This window comes from Cololabis saira, chromosome 5 (assembly GCF_033807715.1).
Source record: "Cololabis saira isolate AMF1-May2022 chromosome 5, fColSai1.1, whole genome shotgun sequence".
Taxonomy (NCBI): domain Eukaryota; kingdom Metazoa; phylum Chordata; class Actinopteri; order Beloniformes; family Belonidae; genus Cololabis; species Cololabis saira.
The window spans coordinates 42,297,455-42,318,717 of record NC_084591.1 but is presented as its reverse complement, the minus strand read 5'-3'; the positions used below and the strand labels follow the sequence as shown (position 1 = coordinate 42,318,717).

General features: G+C 38.9%; 2 protein-coding genes across 3 annotated transcripts in view; both read right to left on the bottom strand.

The window, feature by feature from the left end:
- Positions 1-3,675: 3,675 nt before the first annotated feature.
- On the bottom strand, positions 3,676-17,526 carry gpr37a (G protein-coupled receptor 37a). Its single transcript, XM_061722187.1, has 2 exons — positions 16,356-17,526; positions 3,676-5,772 (listed from the first exon to the last, which is right to left on the bottom strand). The coding sequence occupies exons 1-2, from the start codon at positions 17,136-17,138 to the stop codon at positions 4,939-4,941; spliced, it is 1,617 nt and encodes a 538-aa protein (XP_061578171.1). The 5' UTR covers positions 17,139-17,526; the 3' UTR covers positions 3,676-4,938.
- A 2,987-nt stretch (positions 17,527-20,513) lies between these two features.
- The window catches only part of pot1 (protection of telomeres 1 homolog), a 36,626-nt gene continuing 35,876 nt past the window's right edge, over positions 20,514-21,263 (bottom strand). For both annotated transcript variants that reach the window (XM_061722185.1, XM_061722184.1), the window contains one exon: positions 20,514-20,935. In XM_061722185.1, the coding sequence (XP_061578169.1) occupies positions 20,817-20,935 (119 nt within the window). In that variant the 3' untranslated portion in view covers positions 20,514-20,816. The remainder of the gene's footprint in view (positions 20,936-21,263) is intronic.

The following is a 21,263-nucleotide window of genomic DNA, read 5'->3' as shown; positions in this document are numbered from 1 at the left end:
TAAAAAAATGTATCTACTAATGTTAAAACACTCATTTACAAGCGATGGATTGTTTACCAACTCTTAACGAATTCTCAAATACTTTTTACTTCTGTGCAAATACATAGTAATAATGTGCAGAATTTGAACATTGAACTTTTCGGTTATTAAAGTGACTGTTTCAAACTATTTCATGACTGGGTATTTGTATATCTCATATTTAAAATTTCTATAAGACTGAGGGGTGAAAAGAATAACTTTTTCTTTTAAAAGTCGGTCATCACTCAGGGCCAAATCAGGCTGCAGAACAAAAAGAGAGAAAGGTGTTTGTAATCATCAGCAATAAATGATTGACTTCTGATAACATCTCCACAAATGTTTATTTGTAAAGAACATTATGTGCTGAACGTTTTGAAAGAGAATAGAGTATTTAGGCTACAGAAAGTGACAAGGACAAATATGAATGGGGAAGGATCTGAGGGCCTGTACACCCAATAATCACTATGAAAGAGCCCTTTCACAAGTAATTTAAGCAACATCCATAATGCATTTACTCTAGGAGAGAGAGAGAGGGAGGGAGAGAGAGGGAGGGAGAGAGAGAAGAGACAGCAGTCCACTTGTTGTTGCTAATTGTGTTCCCTCAATCGTGCTGGGTGAATATGGTGATGGTGGGGTGAGGGGATTAAAGGGAGGGCTGGAATTCCCTGTGTAAAGAACTTGTTTGGGAAGTGTGTTGTCACGGTCGGTGACCTAGAAATATTGCCTCAGAATCCAAGAGAGGAAGAAATTAGGGACAATAAATCTCTTATCCTGTCTGTACAACACATGTCCATCATCTGACAAAGCAGTTTATGGAGACAGAAGAATAACCAAAACCCAGCCAAGTCAGGGCTGAAGGCTCACCGGGAGTTCCCCATAGATAGATAGATAGATAGATAGATAGATAAGTACAATAGAATAAGATGTCGATAGATAAACGATAAGATAGATAAGATAAACGCAGGACTGCGCGTTTACATACAGTCACTAACCCTTTTAAAACCCGAATATTAGCAATAACCCGGTTTTGCACGGCCATGTAAACACCAATAACCCTTTTAAAAACCTGAATATGACCCCTGGGTTACTCCTTTTAAAACCCGAATATTCGGTCATATAAACGCCTAACGGAATATCCCCATCAAACGGAAAATGAATTTGAAAAGTTGCGCGAAGCAGCATTTGTTTTGAATTTGGATTCAGGAAGAAGAAGCGGAAATGACAGGAATTGCGTCATGATGTTCTCTGCGCGTCGCTGGTTTAATCCAGATATCCCAAATGATTAATTACCATGTAAACGGAATATTCCGAATGTCTCAGTAACCGGAATATTAGCAATAACCAGAATTTTGACTGCATGTAAACGTAGTCCATGATAGCCAGCAGCTTTGCCAGCATCCTATCCTCCACCACCTCTTTCAGGGTGACAAGTTTAGAGCCAACAACAGACTACCCAATGTTTTTGTTGTTTTTAGGATGCTCATGGAGACGGTGTGTCACAAGACCTCACAGAACAAATAAGGAAAATATACAAAATTAAAACCGAACTGTGAGTACTGTGATGACACTGGTGCCATGGTGGAGGGTGGAAGTTCTGGCTGCTCTACGTAATGTTCCAAGGGCTTGCGCCATGCTTGTTGGATTGGCATATGTAGTGGATCTTGCCTATCCCAAAGAACTATGGTACACCTTTTGAAGTTTTCCAGAAACTTTTCCTTGAACTGGATTGTGCAATACTGTTACTAAAAGTGAAAAGCCTCAAGAATAAGTTGCTGGCTTTAACATGGACCCTTACAGAGTGAAACGGAAGTGAGGTCACTCTCATTATATAACATGATTACTTTGATGCTTTGTTTACTGGATCTCTGTCAGTCTTCCAATTAAGCACCTGTCAAGTTAGACCCCACCCACGTGGCCCCTGTTGTTTGACCGGCTGTATTTATAATCTTCTAAGGCTAAGCTAAATTGTAATTGTAAGTTGCAATTAGATCATCTTTTATCCAGATTCCTTGCAAATATTATTCATTTTACCCGCTAAGTTAATTTTCTCTTCAGTTCAGTAATTATTTGTAAAGTTTCTGCAGAAACTGAGTAAATGCAATTTAAAATTTCCCAACAAAAACTCCCCTAGTGGGAGAAAAACCTTAATTACTAAATTCAACACATTTTTTTCAGTTCTGTTAAATAATATCTACTTACTTTTTTTATCAAAATTCAGTTAATCTTTAAATACATACTAATCAGAATGTACAGTAGGAAACTACTTAATTTTATCAAGTGTCACTTTTTTGCCATCATTTTGAGTAAACCTCAGTTCACATTTTTTAGATGTAACTCATGTTTGTACTGTCTGGAATAGACTCCCTCGAGAACAGAAGGTTGTTTGTGATTATGTTTGTATGGATGTTAGAGGTAAAAATTGTAATTTTCAGTTTGAACCATTTTAACTGACTGTTGGAAGTTTGTTTGTAATCTCTCACCCTAGTTCTAAAAAATGTTTCCAGAATCTTGTATAATTGGTGGGTTTATTGTAAGTACAAGTTGTAATTACAAAGGAACAGTTCCAAAACTTGATGATTTAGCTGCACAATTAAAAGTAGATAATGAAAGACAGTGACAGGAATAAACATTCCATTTCATGGTTATTTGTGGTAATTTAGAGGAAGAAATGTGTCAGAAGACAAAATATTGCCCTGTGTTCAGAGAACAGTCCCAAAGTGAGGCAAGATGTGTTCAAGCAGTTGTAATGTTGTTGGCTTTAACTACTGTGCTGACATTTGCGGCCTGGGATGTTGTTCTCTGGTTCACCTTCACATGCTGCTTGAATTGTTCTATTTGGCTTCTGTAATATCATGAGAATCAGATTTGACAATGTGAAGTCATTCTAAAACTGCTGGATAAGGTTGAATACAGTCAAATTTGTATTCCCATCTGCAGTAATAACAACCAGGGAAAATAAAAATAAAAGCTAAAATCCAGTCCATCAAAACAACTTCAATAAATCAGTGGAATTTAGAGTTTGTGTTCAGGGTGGTTGTAGTTCCTTTCTTGGGTGGTTTTTGTTCTGTCTTGTGTGGTTCTGGTTCTGTCTGACAGGTTGTCATCCCTCACTTTTTCTATTGATGCCTCTTGTTTTTGCACTATCCCCTTTGCTGCTGTAAACTGCAAATTTCCCCTCCCCACAAATTAAATATATTATAAATGCTGAATTTCTCATCAAACTTCGTGTGATATTTCAAAAACTACAAAACATTTAAAAAAGCTGAATCAATTGGTATGAGTTTAAAGTCTTGTGAGTATTTTAAATTTTGAATGGTGTCTTTAGCTTCACTTATGCTGAAATAATAAGGTCTGAAAGAGGTGAAAGTCTTTCAAGGATTTGAAGGACCAAAAGGCATAGCAGTAACAACCAGAACGTTTTGTCACCTGAATGATTGCAATAGCTGAAAAAAATGCAATGAGTTAATCGGTGAAAAACATCAGAAGAAATCGAGAAAGAGGATCACAAAAATGCTGACTCAGTATTCAACCAGTAAAGAGAATAACGATCACAATAGGTTGAACGCAATGGTCAAAAACTAGAACTGCAAGCAAGGAGAAAGGAATTTCTTGCCCAAGGAAACAAGGATGGATTGTGATAAGAATAACAATTCCTTTATTCATCTCAATTTCCATTATCTTTTGTCATTGTACTTTGCCTGTACACACTGAGCTTTTTCCAGACTCACCTGCACCTTTTCACAATATTATGCACTGTACATAATGACTCCTTTACATAAAAAACTACATGTTGCCAAACAAATGTTGAGCGAGTCACTTCCTGTTACCAGTAGGAGGCACTATGAGTATGACTAAATATGACCATGTGGATCTGTTCAGCGCTGAACTCTCATCATACACAGGACGTCTGAGCTCTCTGGGAAAATGCAGGTCTCAGTGAGTGCAAGTTGAATTCTGAAGGTAAAATGTCAAGTTTTGCTGCAGCGTCACGGGTGAATCCCTGGATGAAAATTCAAAATTTAACCCCATGAAAGCCCTTAAATGAAACACCAAATATGAAGTATCCTCAATTGCACAATCAGATCCAGAGGCTCCAGCAGTCCCCAGACCAGAGCAAGTCTTCTTTATCAGTTTGTTCACTTTCTTTAAGTCCCTGGCTCAGATGCTGCTCCCCCGACACATGAACTCTCCACGACAGACTTATAGAAGATATATGTCTGTCTAAATAGAGTTAAGAGATCAGCAGTCAAAACGCAGAGTGAAAGCACAGAAAACTACAACTTATTCACAAGAACACAAGGAAACACAATACCCATTGGCAATATATTATTGCATATTATATTATGTATTTTCTTTCATGCCGGTTATATCAGTACATCTCACAGTGCTTTTTGTGCTCCGTTACATTCCAGTAATATCCTTGAAGAGTTCCACAAATATATGTAATGGCACAAATAACAGGTAAATACAAAATGTCCAATTTTGAGGTTTAAACATAGGAGTTCTTGAGTACCAAATAACTTAAACACAACTATCAAGACTTGTAATACAGAGAACCAAATGAAAAGATCATACTATGAGAATAAATCACAGACTCACTGTCCATGTTTGCTCTCAGCCTGTGCAAACCACTGACAAAATTGCAAATAAATGATAAATGAAAATGACCTCCCTTAAAAAAAATACTAGTCCTCCTACCACTACAACTTTTACAACTTCTTCACTATGTTTTTCCAAAAATAGTATAGAAATTCTCTTAACAGTTTGACATATGTGCTCAACTTGCATTTTGAATCTACCGTAGAAATAAAAGCGTGCTCTGGTATGTCTGTGAATCCAACAGCAATATTCTTTAAAACAAAAACATCTGATGAAGCTACTAACTGCTAAACTCAGTTGTAATATTGCTGGCATGTGAGCTCAACAGTAAGTTCCCACTGAAGACGTTGCAGAGGTGGACGGTTCTCTACGGATGGTACTTAACGGTGACAGTTCCAGCTGGGTGACGACACACTCATTATCAATGTCAGTGATTTGTGTCATTTCAGGGGAGCTGGGCGTGCTGCAGTCAGTGCAGCAGCAGCAACAACAATCCAAGAAGGCTCTGGTGAACGGCTGGCACAGGCAAAACAGTAGCGTAGGCATCACTGCAGACTTGCAAAACAGCAGCAACTGGCTGATCAAATGCAGAATGTCCAGTGTTTTCCTGGAAACGCTGGCCGCCATGTATATGCTGACGATGTTGCAGATGTTCTCTGGGATTATGCAAAAGCCGTAGACGATGACCAATGCCACGACGACACAGTTCATCTGACTTTCCAGCTGGATGTGTTTCTTGTTCCCACGTATGCAGGCCTGCTCAGCGTGACGGATTTTGTGGACCGTGACCAGCGAGCTGCAGATGGTGAAGAGTGTGGGCAGGCAGAAATAGCAGCCAAAGTACCACCACAGGCGTGCACTGTCGTAGGTTAATCCCAAGACGTAAAGCGTGTCCGGTAGTTCAGTGGAGATCCGAACCACACAGCGCTCGCAGGGCAAGATGTCGGGTGGGTCGCCGTCTTCAGTTACCAGCTGTCTGATCAGCAGCTCGGGCAAGGCCAGCAGTAGAGCTCCCACCCAGATCACAGCGAGTTTAGCCGTGGTAGATGCACAGTTTTCAACCATTTCATAGTACATCTTTACATTAGTCGCTGCACGAAAACGATCGATGCAAAGAGCGCATAGGGTAAATGTTGTCACCCCAAGGGATGCCACCTGCAAAAGACAGAGGAATGTAAGATTAAAGGGTATTTGAAAGTGCATTAAAAGCATGAACATACTGTAACAAAACAGGATTTCTCTACATACAAAACAAAACACCATTACTGGTTCATAAACCACATGGAGGACAAAAGACCAATTGTCACAAAGAGCTGTACACAAAGACATGTGTATACTGCTCTGGTAATTATAAAATATTCATATTATGAATATTTTTATAGTTTCATAATCTGGAAACAGCGTAAAAGTTAAAAAAGTTGAACAAAAAATCGTAATAATGGATTAGATTTTTACCAGTCTTTTCTAAGGACACTCAAAGCGCTCACAATGGTTCGATTATTCAGTCCCTCCTCATTCATACTTGGTGATGGTAAACTATGTGAGTAGCCACAGCTGCCCCAAGGCAGACAGAAACATGGCAGCCAATGTCTCTCTAACGGCCTCTATGACCAGCAGAACATTCACACCAGCGATGCCTCACTGGAGGAGAGGAGAGGGAAGTGTCCTGCCCAAGCACGCGACAGATGACTGGGGGGAGCGGGGTTCAAACCAACAATCCTTTGATACCACTGACTGACTTTTTCTCATTGAACTGTGAAAAGGGGCGAATTATCCATATTTTTTTCATTGAGGAATAATGTTCAAGTTAAACATAGTGCACTATACAAAATATGTGTTCTATACAGAAGCCATTTTCACACAGATTGCTGTATAAATATGCAATGCCGAACCCCCACTTTATTACGCCTCCAGAGTCCAGTTATGCATCCAAAATGATCCAACAAAGGCTCAATATTGCCTCCTCAGTGTGGGCTGGAAATCTGTATTCCTCTTAAAATAATTATGATAATAATGAAAAGTAAAAAACAATGGTTCTTCACTTGTTTAAGTTGCTCAGACTGGGTGGCTTAGATAACAATACAGTCATTGTGCAATGTATTACTGATGCAAAGGAGGACTACAATCCATCACACCACTCATTCAGGAATGCACCAAATTTGGAAAGCAGGGTGACAGGAAACTGAAATGATGAGAAGTTAAGGAAATGCTGTCTGCTTATAGCAAATATGAAATGTCTTGACATTTAAGTGATGCAGTTGTCTACAAGATGCAAGCTCTTACAATTAAATGTTGAAACTTGACGAAAGAGGCATCTAGATTAAATGTGCAAAACCACAGGCAAGCTATATATATATATATATATATATATATATATATATATATATATATATATATATATATATATATATGTATATGTATATGTATTTGCAAGACCTTATAGCACCTTATGTTCCTAATAGAGCTCTCCCTTCTCAGAGTGCAGGTTTACTTGTAGTTCTTGTATTATCCAAATGTAAATTTGGAGGACGGGTCTTTATGCTATCAGGCACCAGTACTATGGACCAGTTACCATTTTGTAGTAAAGAGGCTGACACCACTTCCACCTTTATAAAACACATTGAAAAGGTTTCTGTTTAGTAAAGCCCTTCTAGCCCTTGGCCTCGAGGGATTTTTTTTTTTTTTAAATAAAAATTATTTTCTATGCCCAGGCCAGTCACCCTCCTTTGTGAGTTCTCACTTGAAACTTATAAATATTAATAAATACATTTAAAAAAAATGGTGTTCCTAAAATGTGGTGCTGCTGAGTCACAGGACGGGTCAGCACCTCAAGGACAGAGGGATCAGCTCAGGTCAGAAACCAGTGACGGTTTGGTTATTTATGAGACGAAAAGGACATCCATGCGCAGAACAGAAAGAGAAGAAAAGCGGAGGAGAAAGGGAATTGCAATGTAAGGGTAACATTAGGCTGTACTAATTTTTAATTATGCCGTTTTGTGTGAAGATGTTTTATTTATGCTAACTCGCTACATGTATTTCTGCTTGCTGGCTACACCGTGTTGAATGTGAAATGTGCACTGCATCGGAGCTATTTACGTTTGTCATGAGTTTTAATTAGTTTTCTACACAGTTATCATCTCTGTCTGTATGTCTGGTCTGATTTGGTATTTTATTTCAGTTTCATCATGTCATCATTATGTTTGGTCGAGTTGAAAAAGTATTTTACCATAGTCATCATTAGTAAATTAACATCTGTGTGCCCACTGACACATTTGCTGCTGCGGGTGCTTAGTTCTCCTACCGTCTTGTCATATTTGATATCGTGCTGAAATTCAGTAGTTAAGATGATGCAAGCTGCAGCAGGTAATACTTCTTTTTTTCTTATTATCTGTGAGAAAGTGAGCAACCCCTCCCCTTCTCACCATCACCGGACATTTTTTTTTAATGTGTGTGTCAGAGTGGAGGATTGGGTGTGGTCTGCAGAGGAGCAGCACACAGGTGTGCCTGGTTCTGTTGATTGTGGAACACCTGTGTCCAATCAACCTCTCCACCCTGCCTGGGGTTATAAACAGCGGCTGGATACCAGAAAGAGTCGCCTGAATGGAGGAAGCTTGTTGCGAGGCTATGCCCCATTGTGCCATATTTTAGAACTGATTTTGCCTTCGTCTTTGTGCTTTGTTTTTGCACACAATAAACAGCCTTATTTTTTGGCATTCTACGCTCTGCAAGGTTCTTTTTACACCTCATCACCCAGGTCCAGTTTTGCCTTGTCCCCTTGTACGTGGGGAGGCCGCTCTGGTTCCTCACATTATCATTTGTTTTTGCTTGTAATCTAATACATTTACTCTGTCTGTCACTCAAAAAATATTTACAGACACCTCAAACAGCTTCTGGAGAGGGGCCTTCCACAGAAACACCTCTCTGTAGCATGTAAGTTTATCCACGTTATGGTTGTTGTTACTGAATGGTACAACCTTCTTAGTAATGCAAATAAATTAAATTTTTAGTCAATTAAAATTAAGTGATTTATTAAGTAAAATAGAATGCAAGGAAGTCCAGACATGTACAGTTTTATTTGAATTGAAAGACACACTGGAAATAGATACCTGAAAGTTTGCTGCTGTCAAATTAAACTGTTGTGATTGTTCTTTTGGCTGCTGTAATTTAATTGTGTGTGGGGAGGGGGCGCCGGACAGTAATCTTGCCTAGGACACTAAATCAGGTAGAGCCGGCCCTGGGTTTAAGACAAGCTGAGGGGGGAAGATGATATCAAAAGAGTGAGATCAGCTGAGGAGAAGTTCAACTGAAGCCAGGAAGATGAGCGAAAGACAAAATGTTTACCTCGAAAATGGAATATCAGCTGAAGAGGAGGAGAATAAGAGCTGAAGGCAGGAAGATCAGTTGAAAAAATAAGATGAGTTGAAGAGAAGATGAGCTGAAGAGAGGGAAGGTCTGCTGAAGTAACTCTGTGTTGAAGAGAGGAGGCTCAGTTGAGGAATTTAGTCAAAACTCTAGCAGGGTTATCAAATTCAGCAGAATTAAGCAAGTGGCTGAAAACCATAAAAGGAAGGACTGATAACTGAATTAGTATAAATCTTGCATAAAATGAATGAAGAAGAGGAAGCGGTGGGAGAAGCAAAAGAGTGAAGGAAGACATAAGGTCAGAAGTGCAGAGAGGGAGACAAACAAGCAGATATGTAAAAATGTAGAAGATATATGGTGTTATAATTATACTGTTTCCTCTCTGTCTCTTTGTATTGTCACCAAAAGCCAGATTTTATGCTGTTTTGGTTTATGTGTGTCTATGTTTGATCGTGAGTGTCTTAAGGCTGGAATATACTTGCTGTTTGACCACGTGTTCGCATCCGCACACAACCAGCTGCAACCAGTTGGGGCAGTATGCAGAGCCAGAGTTGGAAAAGTAATACAATATTTAGTAGTAGTATAATAAAGTAGCTGACGGAACAACAGATAAATAAACAACACAGTAAAACTGGATGAAGATGAGAGCACTGCGTTGCTTTGCTTGGGATCTTAGCAAAGGCCCCAGCGCCATCGGAGATGGTTTGTCAGGCCGTTGAACCAAAGCCATCGAGAGAGTGGAGAGCTCGTAACCCTTGCTTTGCTAATGCAGGAAATTGATGATGAGAAACACCGGAAATATTTCCGCATGTCCTCCGCTTCGTTTGACTTCTTACATTGGATTGCCCAGCTAATTCAGCACAAGACCACACACTGCCAGTCTGTGCCAATGCCAGAACTGCAGGTACGCGTTCCGTATTTTTTGGAGTACGTGCACAACGATGTGTCAAACAAATGCAGGATACGCATTTCAGCCATGATCGGTCGCATACGTTTTGTGAACAGCAAGTATATTCCAGCCTTTATTGGTTATGGATTAATAGCTTTTTTATTTACAAACAGTGGTGGACCGAGTCAGTCAAGACCAGCCCCCGAATCTCGCGCTCAGAAGGCACGCCGATTTTTTCCAGTGGCCAGCCGCGGTACTGCAACATAAAATCCCATGGGGCCCAGAAAGCTTTTTTCCCATAGACCGCAATAGTAAAAGAGAAGCCTCTAAAACTGTTCACAGGACACCTCCAGCTGTAATCACCGTCAATTACTAATCTTTGTATTCTATATTTTTAAGTCATGGACTTTATATCCGTCAAAAATGTTTTATAACGGCCAGAAAAGTCAAAGAAAAGTCTCTTTCTGGGCGTGACGTCACAGATGACGTCACAGCTTTGTCCGTGCATTCCACGGATGTTTATATTAATATATATTATGTAATTATATTATATTAATACATTAATAATATATGTAATACTATACATGTAATAATATACATGAATTAATATATTATATTAATACATATTATATTAATACTCGCGTCATTGCCCCGGGGCATGATGGGAGGCCCCAGAGCATCATGGGAGGTGACTCAACTGCGCATGCTCTATGGGCCGCATTACGCGGAAGTAAACCCGGAAGTCAGAAATTTTTTCGGCACATGCGCTGGCTGAGAAAAATGCATTGAAATGAATGGGCGGCCATTTTTGGTCTTCCATCCAGTTCTATAATACATCCATGGTCAAGACACACACGTGAGCAGAGACACAAAAAGGGCTTCTGTAATTTTGGGCTGTCCATCTGTCCCACCATCTATGCATCTAATCCATCATCCATCATCCTTTCATATGCAATCCCTCCATCATCCCCTCATCTGCAATCTGTCTATCTATCTCTGAATCATCCCTCCTTCTAACATAACTCCGTTCATCTCTAAGTTAATCCACTTATATTCAGGTTTTTTTTTATTTAAAATCTTTATCATTTTCAATTTGTCATTTAGAAGCCTTAAAAATACTTTATTTTGTCATTCTTTTATGATTATTTGTGATTTAAAAGTTTAATGTAAAGCAAGACAAGTTGATTTCTATAGAAATACACAATTCAATAACAAGGTGATTCAAAGTGCTTTAAAAAATATATTCAACCATAAAACAATTGAAAATATAAACAAAAAATAAAATAAGAAAAATAGATCAAATCAGTATATAGTCAAAATATGATTAAGTTTTGGGACTGCAGATTTGCTTTATTCAAATGCAGATGAGAACAAGTGTGTATTCAAGCAGGACTTAAATACAGATGATCTGAGGTTTCTGGGAGTTTGTTCCAGACATGTGGAGCATAGACGCTGAATGCAGTTTGTTCTTAACTATAAACATGTAGTTTAATTACTGCTGAAATTACACAAAATTGTTGAAATGTATGAAGATGATGATAAAAGTAATGATTATCTGAAACACAGAGATGTAAGGAAGAATAGGAGCAGAAAAGGGACAATGAGGAGGTAGAATAACAAGTGGAAAGGGTGGGATTAGGAGAAAAAGTACAGAGGAAAGTAGTTCAAAGTATTGTTCACAGTACACATTAATTAGGTAAATGAGCCCCAACTGTGAATGGAAGGTCGTGCAACTAGAACACTGGTGCAGCCTTGTATCTGTGTCACTTTGCTCGAGTGACTAAGCCATTTTGATGTGTCAAACAAACGGTCAGTGTGCGGGAGCGGAAAGAGATATCAACAAACTTCTTACAGCGTTAGTGGCAGATGTATTTTCTGAATGCAAAGATGTCATTTTAAGGTTGGCAGGGGTTTTAGTTCTGGAGTTGGAGCAAGTTAAAACTTTAAAAAACTCTAATAAACTTTATCTTTACTAAAGAGGTCATCTGTCGTCGACTCCCCATTCTAAAAGATAGGCAGAAAATCAGCATTCCCTGAGCAGATTTGACAAAAAACTGAATATCACATTCTCAAAAAATAGTATTTTCTGAAAACCAGTAAAAATAGCTTCATCTTGATATATGGGGGTTGAATGAAAGATGAGGACAAGAGACTGTTTTATTTTTACAGTATTTTTCAGATTATTCCTCCACTTTAGAAGCTTAGAGTGGATGATATCATCAGCTAGTGTAGTTTGGAAGGAAAATGTCTGAAAAAAATCATACAACAAACTGCCATATCTCAAAGACAGTAAATCTCCTACAAACCCAGATTAAATATGTTGTAGTCTAGATTCTCGAGATTCATTTGCAGTTTGAACTGTGTCTCTAGCTGAAAGTATGTTGAAGAAGTGAGCTCTCAAATAGAGTAAAGTCTTTCAAGGATGTGCAAAGGGTCTGTAATTGAAATCCATTATAAATGCTGAAATGGTTTTACTAAATTACTAAACCAGCTGTAGCCAGGAAGATGAACTAAAGACAAGAAGTTGACCTTAAAACAGGGATTTTAGCTGAAGGAAGGAAGATCGGCTGAAGAAATAAACTGTTTTCGAGAGATGATGATGCATTAAAAGAATGCAGAACAATCAAATTTGGCAGATGACTGAAAGCCATAAAAGGAAGCATTGATAGCTGCAGTAGTGTTGATTTTAAACAAAATATTTGGAATGTATGAAGAAAGTGGAAAGCGTTTTCAATTGCTAAAGAACTTGAAATGAATCCAAATAGAAATTAAGAGGAAGAAGAGAAGGTAGAATGGGCAATAAAGTGGAGGAGGTGATGAAGTGGAGTGGATCAAAGTTGGAGCAAAAAGAGGAGGGGATGATGGACAGAAATACACCTGAAGGAAGGCCGGTAGACTGACAGAAGTATGAAAACTGAGAAATAGCAGAAATGTAGAAAGGCAAAAAGACTAATATGGTGTTATATTTAAAGTTTTCTCTCCGTCTCTGCGTATTATCATCTGAAACCAAAATTCAAATAATTAGAATCAGGTGTTTGTGTTTATGCGTGTCTTTTTTTGAGTGTAAATCTCAGTGTTTATCGAATAACAGCTGTTTTACTTACAAACAGTAATTGAGTGAGAGATACTGAAAGGAAACTGAATGAGAGCCAATCTGCTGAGGAAACAGCTGAACTTGATTGAAAATAAAAGAAATGGCTGAAATCAGGTAAAAAAACAAAAATCAGCTGAAGATAAGATTATCAGCTGAAAAAAAAGGTCACCTGAAGAGAGGGAGATAAGTTGTAAGACTGATATTAGAAGGCCAACGTAGGTGGTGGAAGGATGGTTAAGGGGAGAGGGTGTTTATAGATAACAGATATATTATCTATAGTTATACATAATACGTAGTAAGTACTCTTTTCAGTTCAGTTCTTCAGCCATAGATAGCAATGGAATGTTATCAGTTATCACTTTCCGCCAGGATTTTGTTCACACAGCATCTTAGTCTGAGTATTGATCGTGCAACTTATCCCTTCACACGCACCAGGCAGCCTTGAAAAGGCCACAATAGCTATCGATGTTTTCCGAATTTGTCGATACGGCAGGTAATCGTCAACTCAAAGAAGCAGAAATCCTGTTATCAGAAATCCATTTAGCACCTTCAACATCCTCTCAACTATCAACAGATGCACAATTCGCCACTTGTGCCAGCAGTCCATCGTGTATTCAGCTGCAAACATCCCATCTAGTTTGGGGTCTGAAAGATGCAAACGTTTTTCAAGGGTTTGAAGATTCCCCTATTTTATTCCAGTGGGGCTTGAAAATCCTTGAACATCTTAAAAAGTTTAAGACAGCCTGAATGAGCTTCATGTGTTGGTACCTGAATGGTTGCAATAACTCAGAAAATGTGGAATTAGTTAATCGGCGAAAACGGCAGGAGAATTTGAGAAAGAGGATCATAATAGGTTAAACGCTATACAGCAATGCTATATAGCAATAAACAGTGTGATTTCAATCAGTGCACGGGCCCTAATGATCATGAGGGAATCACAAAGTACCCCCAGTTTAGGTTTTAAATCAGCTTTCAGTAATAAAAAACGTATTTTAATTGAATCAATTTAGAGATGAACTGTCATAAGGAGGGATGATGTAGAGATGGATGGAGGGATGACATGGAAAGGTGACGGAGGGATGGACAGATGCACTGATGTAGGGTCAGATGGACAGACCAAAATGACATGACATCCTTCTCTGTACCTCTCTGCTCATGCGTGTATCTTGACTGGCTCTTATCAATCACTTTTTGTAAATAAAAAAGATGTTAATCCACATACAGTGAGACACACACACGAATACAGACACATGAACACATAATCTGTCCTTCCCTTCCCTCCTTGTCTCCTTCATACATTCCAACAATTGTATTTAAGATCAGCACTAATTCAGCTATCCGTCTTCCTTTTTATGGTTTTCAGCAACTTGCTAAATTTGATCATTCTCCTAGAGTTTTGGTTCTTCCACTCATCTTCCTCTCTTCAACACCGTTCTTTTCTTCAGCCTCTCTTCAGCTCTTATTCTTCTCTTTAGCTGATCTTCCTCTTTTGAAATCAACTTCTTATCTTCAGGTCATCTTCCCGATGTAAGCCCATCTTCTTCTCTTTAGCAAAGATTCCTCTTTTCAGTGCCTCTTCCTTTCTCTCTTCTTCCATCCGAATAGTTTTCAAATGTTTGAGCTACATTTCCCAATTTCTTCACATGTTCACCTGACTTCAGCAACTTCTTTCATTTTCAGCAGTTCAGCTGTTTGTTTCACCCCACGCTCAGTTCAGCTCAGATTCAGCATCATAGCAACCCTGCATTTTCAAAATGCAGTCTTTTCTAATTTTATATTTTTATATTTTATTTATATTTTTTATATTATTGTACACCTCTTTACACAGCTCACCTTTGGTGTAATTAAACCACCGCCAAGCTAAAGAAGTTGCAGGTAGCATATAATGATGTGTTCAGGATCCTCCTTAAGCTTAAGATGGACAAGTGCAAGCACTTTATTTGTTAATTGTTATGTCCCCTTCCATGCTCTGCTGAAGAATTTTATGTTTAAATTCATGTCGTCTCCATGAGTCAGAAAATTGTCTCATAACTGCACTCACTAACATCAAACGGAGTGATACAAGGTACACATCTGGACTATGGAAACATTGGAACAGATGTTTGCATGCATTTTAATGTGTGACCGAACTGTAATTTTTATGTAGTTTTATGTATTTCATAATGGAACCTTTTGAGTCTGTAATAAAGTATTAATTCATATATCTTCCTCTGCCATCTTTTGCTGGCTATCTGGTTCTACTTCTTTCTTTTTTTTAGCTATTTTAGCCATTTAGATAAGAAAACGTTCACTTTTTATAGTTATTTTGTTGATTTTGTCTTACTATAGTCCCAATGTATGAAGACATGCAGGAAATGTGCCCTCAGACCCCCCACATCTCTAATTAGTGTTAGTAGTAGAATCTCCTTGGTACATATAAAATGAAATGAAATGAAAGTTGAATTCTGGAAAGTAAATTTTAAGTAATTTTAAGACTTGCAGAACACGGACAACAATGAAAAGATTTTCTATATCAGTCAGTGGAGTTAAACTATGGAACAGAATGGATTCAGAATTAAAACAATGTCTAAACATTAACCAGTTTAAAAACAAATACAAAAACATGATTTTCACTAGGTACAAAGAGGAAGGGGTTTAGTGGCTTTTAGGGGCCTGCAGATAACACTATTGGGGGAATGGGTAGATCTGTGTATATTTACCAGTATGTACAGAAATGGCAGCTAAATATATGTGTATATATGTGTATATATATATATATATATATATATATATATATAGATATGTATGTAGGTATGTATGGGTGTATGCGTATGTATAGGTATATATACGTGTGTGTGTGTGTGTGTGTGTGTGTGTGTGTGTGTGTGTGTGTGTGTGTGTGTGTGTGTGTGATTATGTGTGTAAGTAGATAAATACATAGATATAGAGCAGATGCAGTTAATAGAGACAGTATAGTAGAAGTATAAGTATATTTATATAAATATTTATATGGGCATGTGTGTACAAATATATAGTGAAATATTCAACTATGTGTATGTATGCATGTATGTATAGGTATGTGTGTGAGTATAATTACAGTATATAATTATAATAATAATAATAATAATAATAATAATAATAATGTTATTTAGCAGTGTGAGTACAGTGTGGGAGTATTCATAAATACGGGTTAAATGATTAATGATTGGGGGTAGGATTAAATAAATTTACACTTCTTCCTACTCCTTTTTTGCACATGTAAATTAAGATATCAAGTGCTAAAGGATGAAATTCTTTGTTTTGTTTTCTTAAACTTCTCTTGAAGTGTTGTGTTTTACATGTACAAAAATAAAATAAATCAAATCAAATATTAAAAAAAGTAAAATGGGGCCCAACAGTATCCCTCCCTCTCACCTCCAGATAGGGAACAATCTTGCAGGAGAAGTGTCCCAGCAGCCAGTTCCTGGTGATCTGGTGGAACACGACCAGGGGCAGGCAGAAGAAGAGGATGCAGAAGTCCCAGAGCGCCAGGCTGGCCAGCAGGGAGTTGGAGATGCTCCTCATGTAGTAGTTGTGACTGACGATGCACATGACCGACAAGTTCCCGATGACCCCCACGGTGAACACCACAGAGGCCAAGATCAGCACGATGTAAGCCTTGTAGGACTCGGAGGTGATCGGGTACAACAGGTTGCTCATTTTGCGCCTCGTCCGCGTATTTTCGGGTGCGATAGTGGAGTCGGAAACCTCCGGGAGACTGTAGTCGTCCCCATACTCGCTGGTGTTAACTTGTCCCTGAGCCATGACTGCAGGCAGGGTCTCCCCTGGATACTGGCCGGGTTTGGGTCCCCATGTGCGCCTTCTCCTGCGTCTGTGCGCGGCTGGTGTGAACACTCCCGGATAAAATCCGCCGATCCTCTGTTCGTTTGCCTTATATTCTTCCTTGTTATTCTCTGTAAAACTTTTCCCGGCAGCCTCCCGAGGCAAGTGCGGAGTCCCAAAGTGCCCTCCACCGGGGTGCAATGCTCTATCTGCTTTACTCCCGTCCCAGCTGAGCCGCTTCTGCCCGGCTCCATCCTCGCTTGTGAGGGACTCACTCAATGCTGCTTTTGTCTTGTTCCAGTGGTGGTGGTGACTTGAGACGGCCTTGCTGCACGACCACAAACACAGCAGCTTCAAGACTTGAGGAAATAACATGTTTTGTTTTATTATTAGGCTTTTTTTTTTAATTCCAAACTGTGTGGTTAATTCAAAATGGACCGATCCATTTATACTTTGTAGATGCCAGTCAAACCGGTGTCAAACTATTTCAAATGACTGCTGCGGTTGTGAGTATTTGTTGTGATAATAAAGGCTTACGGAGTCTCTGGAGTTGGAGACACTTGTCGCTCCAGCGGGTCCGGAGCGTCACGGATGTAACGCAAAACAAAAAAACACAGGAACGTCCGAGAATTAGGTTTGAAAAGTGAAGTTGCCTTTCAGAAAGCAAGAAAATAAAAGCTTATGTTGGATTGCGCCATGAACCGCTGTCTCCTCCGTCTCTGCAGGCGCTCAAGAGAGCTGGGACACCGAGGGAGAGAAGTCGAGCAGAGCGGAGGGAGATGGCTCTGGTCTGGGAGGAGAGGAGGAGGAGGAGGAGAATGCAAGAGAAAAGAGGAGGAGGAGAGGGATTCGTTTGTTCATCATATCATCAAACTATGTTAAAAGGAAAAGTCGGATGTGACTATAACAGTATATGAAGAACTGGTGGATCGTAATGAGGCGTTTTGATTCATGTCAAACATTCGTGTGGAAAAAGTAGCCTATTTTCATTTGCCAAATATCTTGCCAACATTGCAAGAGAAACTTTATTTTGGCAGCTCATAAAATAAAGTAAACTTTGCAGTGATCATACGAGACCACTGCACAGCCACAGACACTGCCTCGAGAGCGTTAAAACCATGTTATGTATATATATATATATATATATATATATATATATATATATATATATATAAATAAATAAATAAAAGTATTAGGGCCAGGCAGGAGAAAAATAAAAATAATATTTTAGAGGAAGATTTTTTTTTCATTATGCACTTCGAGAAAAAAGTCAAAATGTCGAGAAAAAAGTCGAAAAGTCGAGAAATTAGTCGAAATGTCGAGAAATAAGTCGAAAAGTCGAGATCAATGTTGAAGTAGAATTTCGAGAAAAAAGTTGAAATGTTGAGAAAAAAGTCGAAATGTCGAGAAAAAAGTCGAAATGTTGCAAACAAAAGTCAAAATTTCTTGAATAAAGTCGAAATGTTGAGAAAAAAGTCGAAATGTTGAGAAAAAAGTTGAAATTTTGAGAAAAAACTCGAAATGTCGAGAAAAAAAGTCAAAAAGTCGAGATTAATGTTGAAGTATAATTTCGAGAAAAAAGTCGAAATGTAGAGAAAAAAAAGTTGTATTTCAACATTAATTTCGACATGACTTTTTTTCTCAAAGTGCACAATAAAAAAAAAAAAATTCTGCTCAAATTTTTTTTTTTTGCATGGCCCTAATACTCTTCTGTAATATATACATATACTGTATGTATGTATATATATATATATATATATATATATATATATATATACACAGTTGGGCAAAAAAGTATTTAGTCAGACACCAATTGTGCAATTCTCCCACCTAAAAAGATGATAGAGGCCTGTAATTTTCATCACACTTCAACTATGAGAGACAGAAGGGGGGAAAGAATCCTGGAAATCACATTGTAGGATTTTTACTGAATTAATTGGTAAATTCCTCTGTAAAATAAGTATTTGGTCACCTACAAACAAGCCAGATTTCTGGCCTTCACAGACCTGTAACTCCTCTGTCCTCCACTCATTACCTAGATTAATGGCACCTGTTTTAACTGGTTATGAGTATAAAAGACCTGTCCACAACCTCAAACAGTCACACTCCAAACTCCACTATGGCCAAGACCAAAGAGCTGTCAAAGGATGTGAGAAACTAAATTGTAGACCTGCACCAGGCTGGGAAGACTGAATCTGCAATAGGTAAACAGCTTGGTGTGAAGAAATCAACTGTGGGAGCAATTATTAGAAAATGGAAGACATACAAGACCACTGATAATCTCCCTCCATCTGGGGCTCCACCAAGATCTCACCCTGTGGGGTAAAAATGATCACAGGAACAGTGAGTAAATATCCCAGAACCACACGGGGACCTAGTGAATGACCTGCAGAGAGCTGGGACCAGAGTAACAAAGGAACCATCAGTAACACACTACAATCAAGGACTCAGATCCTGCAGGGACAGACGTTCCTGCTGAAGACAGGACATGTACAGGTCTGAAGTTTGCTAGAGAGCATTTGGATGATGCAGAAAAGGACTGGGAGAATGTTATATGGTCGGATGAAACCAAAATAGGAGTTTTTGGTAGAAACGCAACTTTTCTGCAAAGGGACCAGGACGACTGATCCATGTAAGGGAGAGAATGAATGGGGCCATGTATCGTGGGAGTTTGAGTGAAAACCTCCTTCCATCAGCAGGACATTGAAGATGAAACGTGGCTGGGTCTTTCAGCAGGACAATGTTCCCAAACCGGGCAACAGAGTGGCTTCATAAGAAACATTTCAAGGTCCTGGCCAGTCTCCAAATCTCAACCCCGTAGAAAATCTTTGGAAGGAGTTAAAGTCCGTGTTGCCCAGCGACAGCCCCTCTGAATGGTCTAGAGCCAAAATACATGTCTGATGTCCTGGTCCATTATGAACCAACCAGAACCCTCAGGTCCTCAGGGTCACGCATACTTTCTGTACCCAGAGTTAGAACCAAACACAGTGAGGCAAAGTTCAGATTTTATGCTCCTCACCTGTGGAACAAACTCCCAGAATGCATCAGGGCTGCTAAAACTTTCAATTAAGTCAAAGGTTAATAACCTTTTTATTTACTGCAGCATTTCAGTAATCCACCACAATGCACTGGAACTTTTGTTTCTCTCATCTCATGCATTTCATTCTTTTTAATTTATGTCAGTCTTTAATCTCTGCTTTTAAACTCTTGGGGCCAGTCCCAATCCCCCCACTAACCCTACTTTTCAGCCCTACCCCTAAATTTTGCGCGTTCCCGTGAGGGTAGTGGTGTCCCAATTCCTCTTTGCATCTAGGGGGAGTGCGGAAAACAAGGGTAGTGTGTATGAATCTGGCCCTTCACAGCTAGTGATTTCAGATGTACACTAGCTGACCTAGGGCCAGAAAAATTTCCCAGAATGCTTTTTGTCGTCATTTGCGGACTGAATAAAAAAAACAACATGGCAGACATTTCTTATTTTTTAGACTGGACCTGAAGTCCCACATTTTAGATGTTTCCCTGCTTCAACACAACTTGCTCAAGTTAGTGGACCACTGACAGGCACACAGACTGAGTTGCTGTTTAGTTGGTGATGGTGATCCAATCAGGTGATTTTGAGGAGGGAAACATCTAAAACATGCAAAACAGTTGCCTTCAAGAACCACCGATGAGTTAACAACCATTATGGCCACCTCAACATCTCTGATACATAGATGACAATAAACAAAACCGTATTAGAAATCAGGATACATGAAGAAATCTATTTATCACATACGGTAAGCACAAATACAAGAAAGTCTTTAAAAAAAATGCCCAAACATTGCTGTTTAAGGTGGATTTCAGTGGTTGTTAGTTTTATTTATTGTGTAAAAAAGTCAGTCTGAGCTGTACATGAAACAATAGTAAGTAACACATTCTACATTTTGCTGCTTCATACTGGCTTGCCCCATGAATGCTATTACGTTGACACTGAGAACAAATCTAAAACTTCAGAAGAGAGGAAACAAAATAACCAAAACAGCAAGACAGAAACTTGAGCCAGTGGGTACTGTTTCATCACGTGGAGGAGTTTTTGATGATGGGGGCGTTGCAGACGTGGTAGTAGTTCTGGTCTTGTCCCCCATCATCCTTTCCTCTGAATGTCTTCAGACACAAGTCAAGCCATGGGCCCCGTCCTGAAAATGATATCACATTTCAAACCCAAGATAATTATCAAACCCATTTCTGTTTTAAAACGGGTTCAAGGTTTAGAATAAAACCTCAAACTAAGAGTTGCACTCTTTTCTTCTCTTACATACTGTTTTCATAAGCAAATACACAAAATGCTGTTTATTAAATCAGGGCATTACAATAACACTTTAAATTTGATCATTTGATTGTGCTATCCATTTGCAATTTGTAACTACGTTTTTACACATTTGGCATATTGCAAGTCTTCCTCTACTGTACCGTATGGTTGATTGTGTTTCTGTTCTTGCAAGAGCCTCGTCACACCTTAACAGT

Bases quoted from the DNA above. Each gene is read 5' to 3' on its own strand.
- gpr37a (XM_061722187.1), bottom strand. From the start codon at position 17,138: ATGTTATTTCCTCAAGTCTTGAAGCTGCTGTGTTTGTGGTCGTGCAGC. The intron at 5,773-16,355 runs GTGAGAGGGAGG...TGTCTTTTGCAG, and splicing joins AGATTGTTCCCTATCTGGAG to GTGGCATCCCTTGGGGTGAC.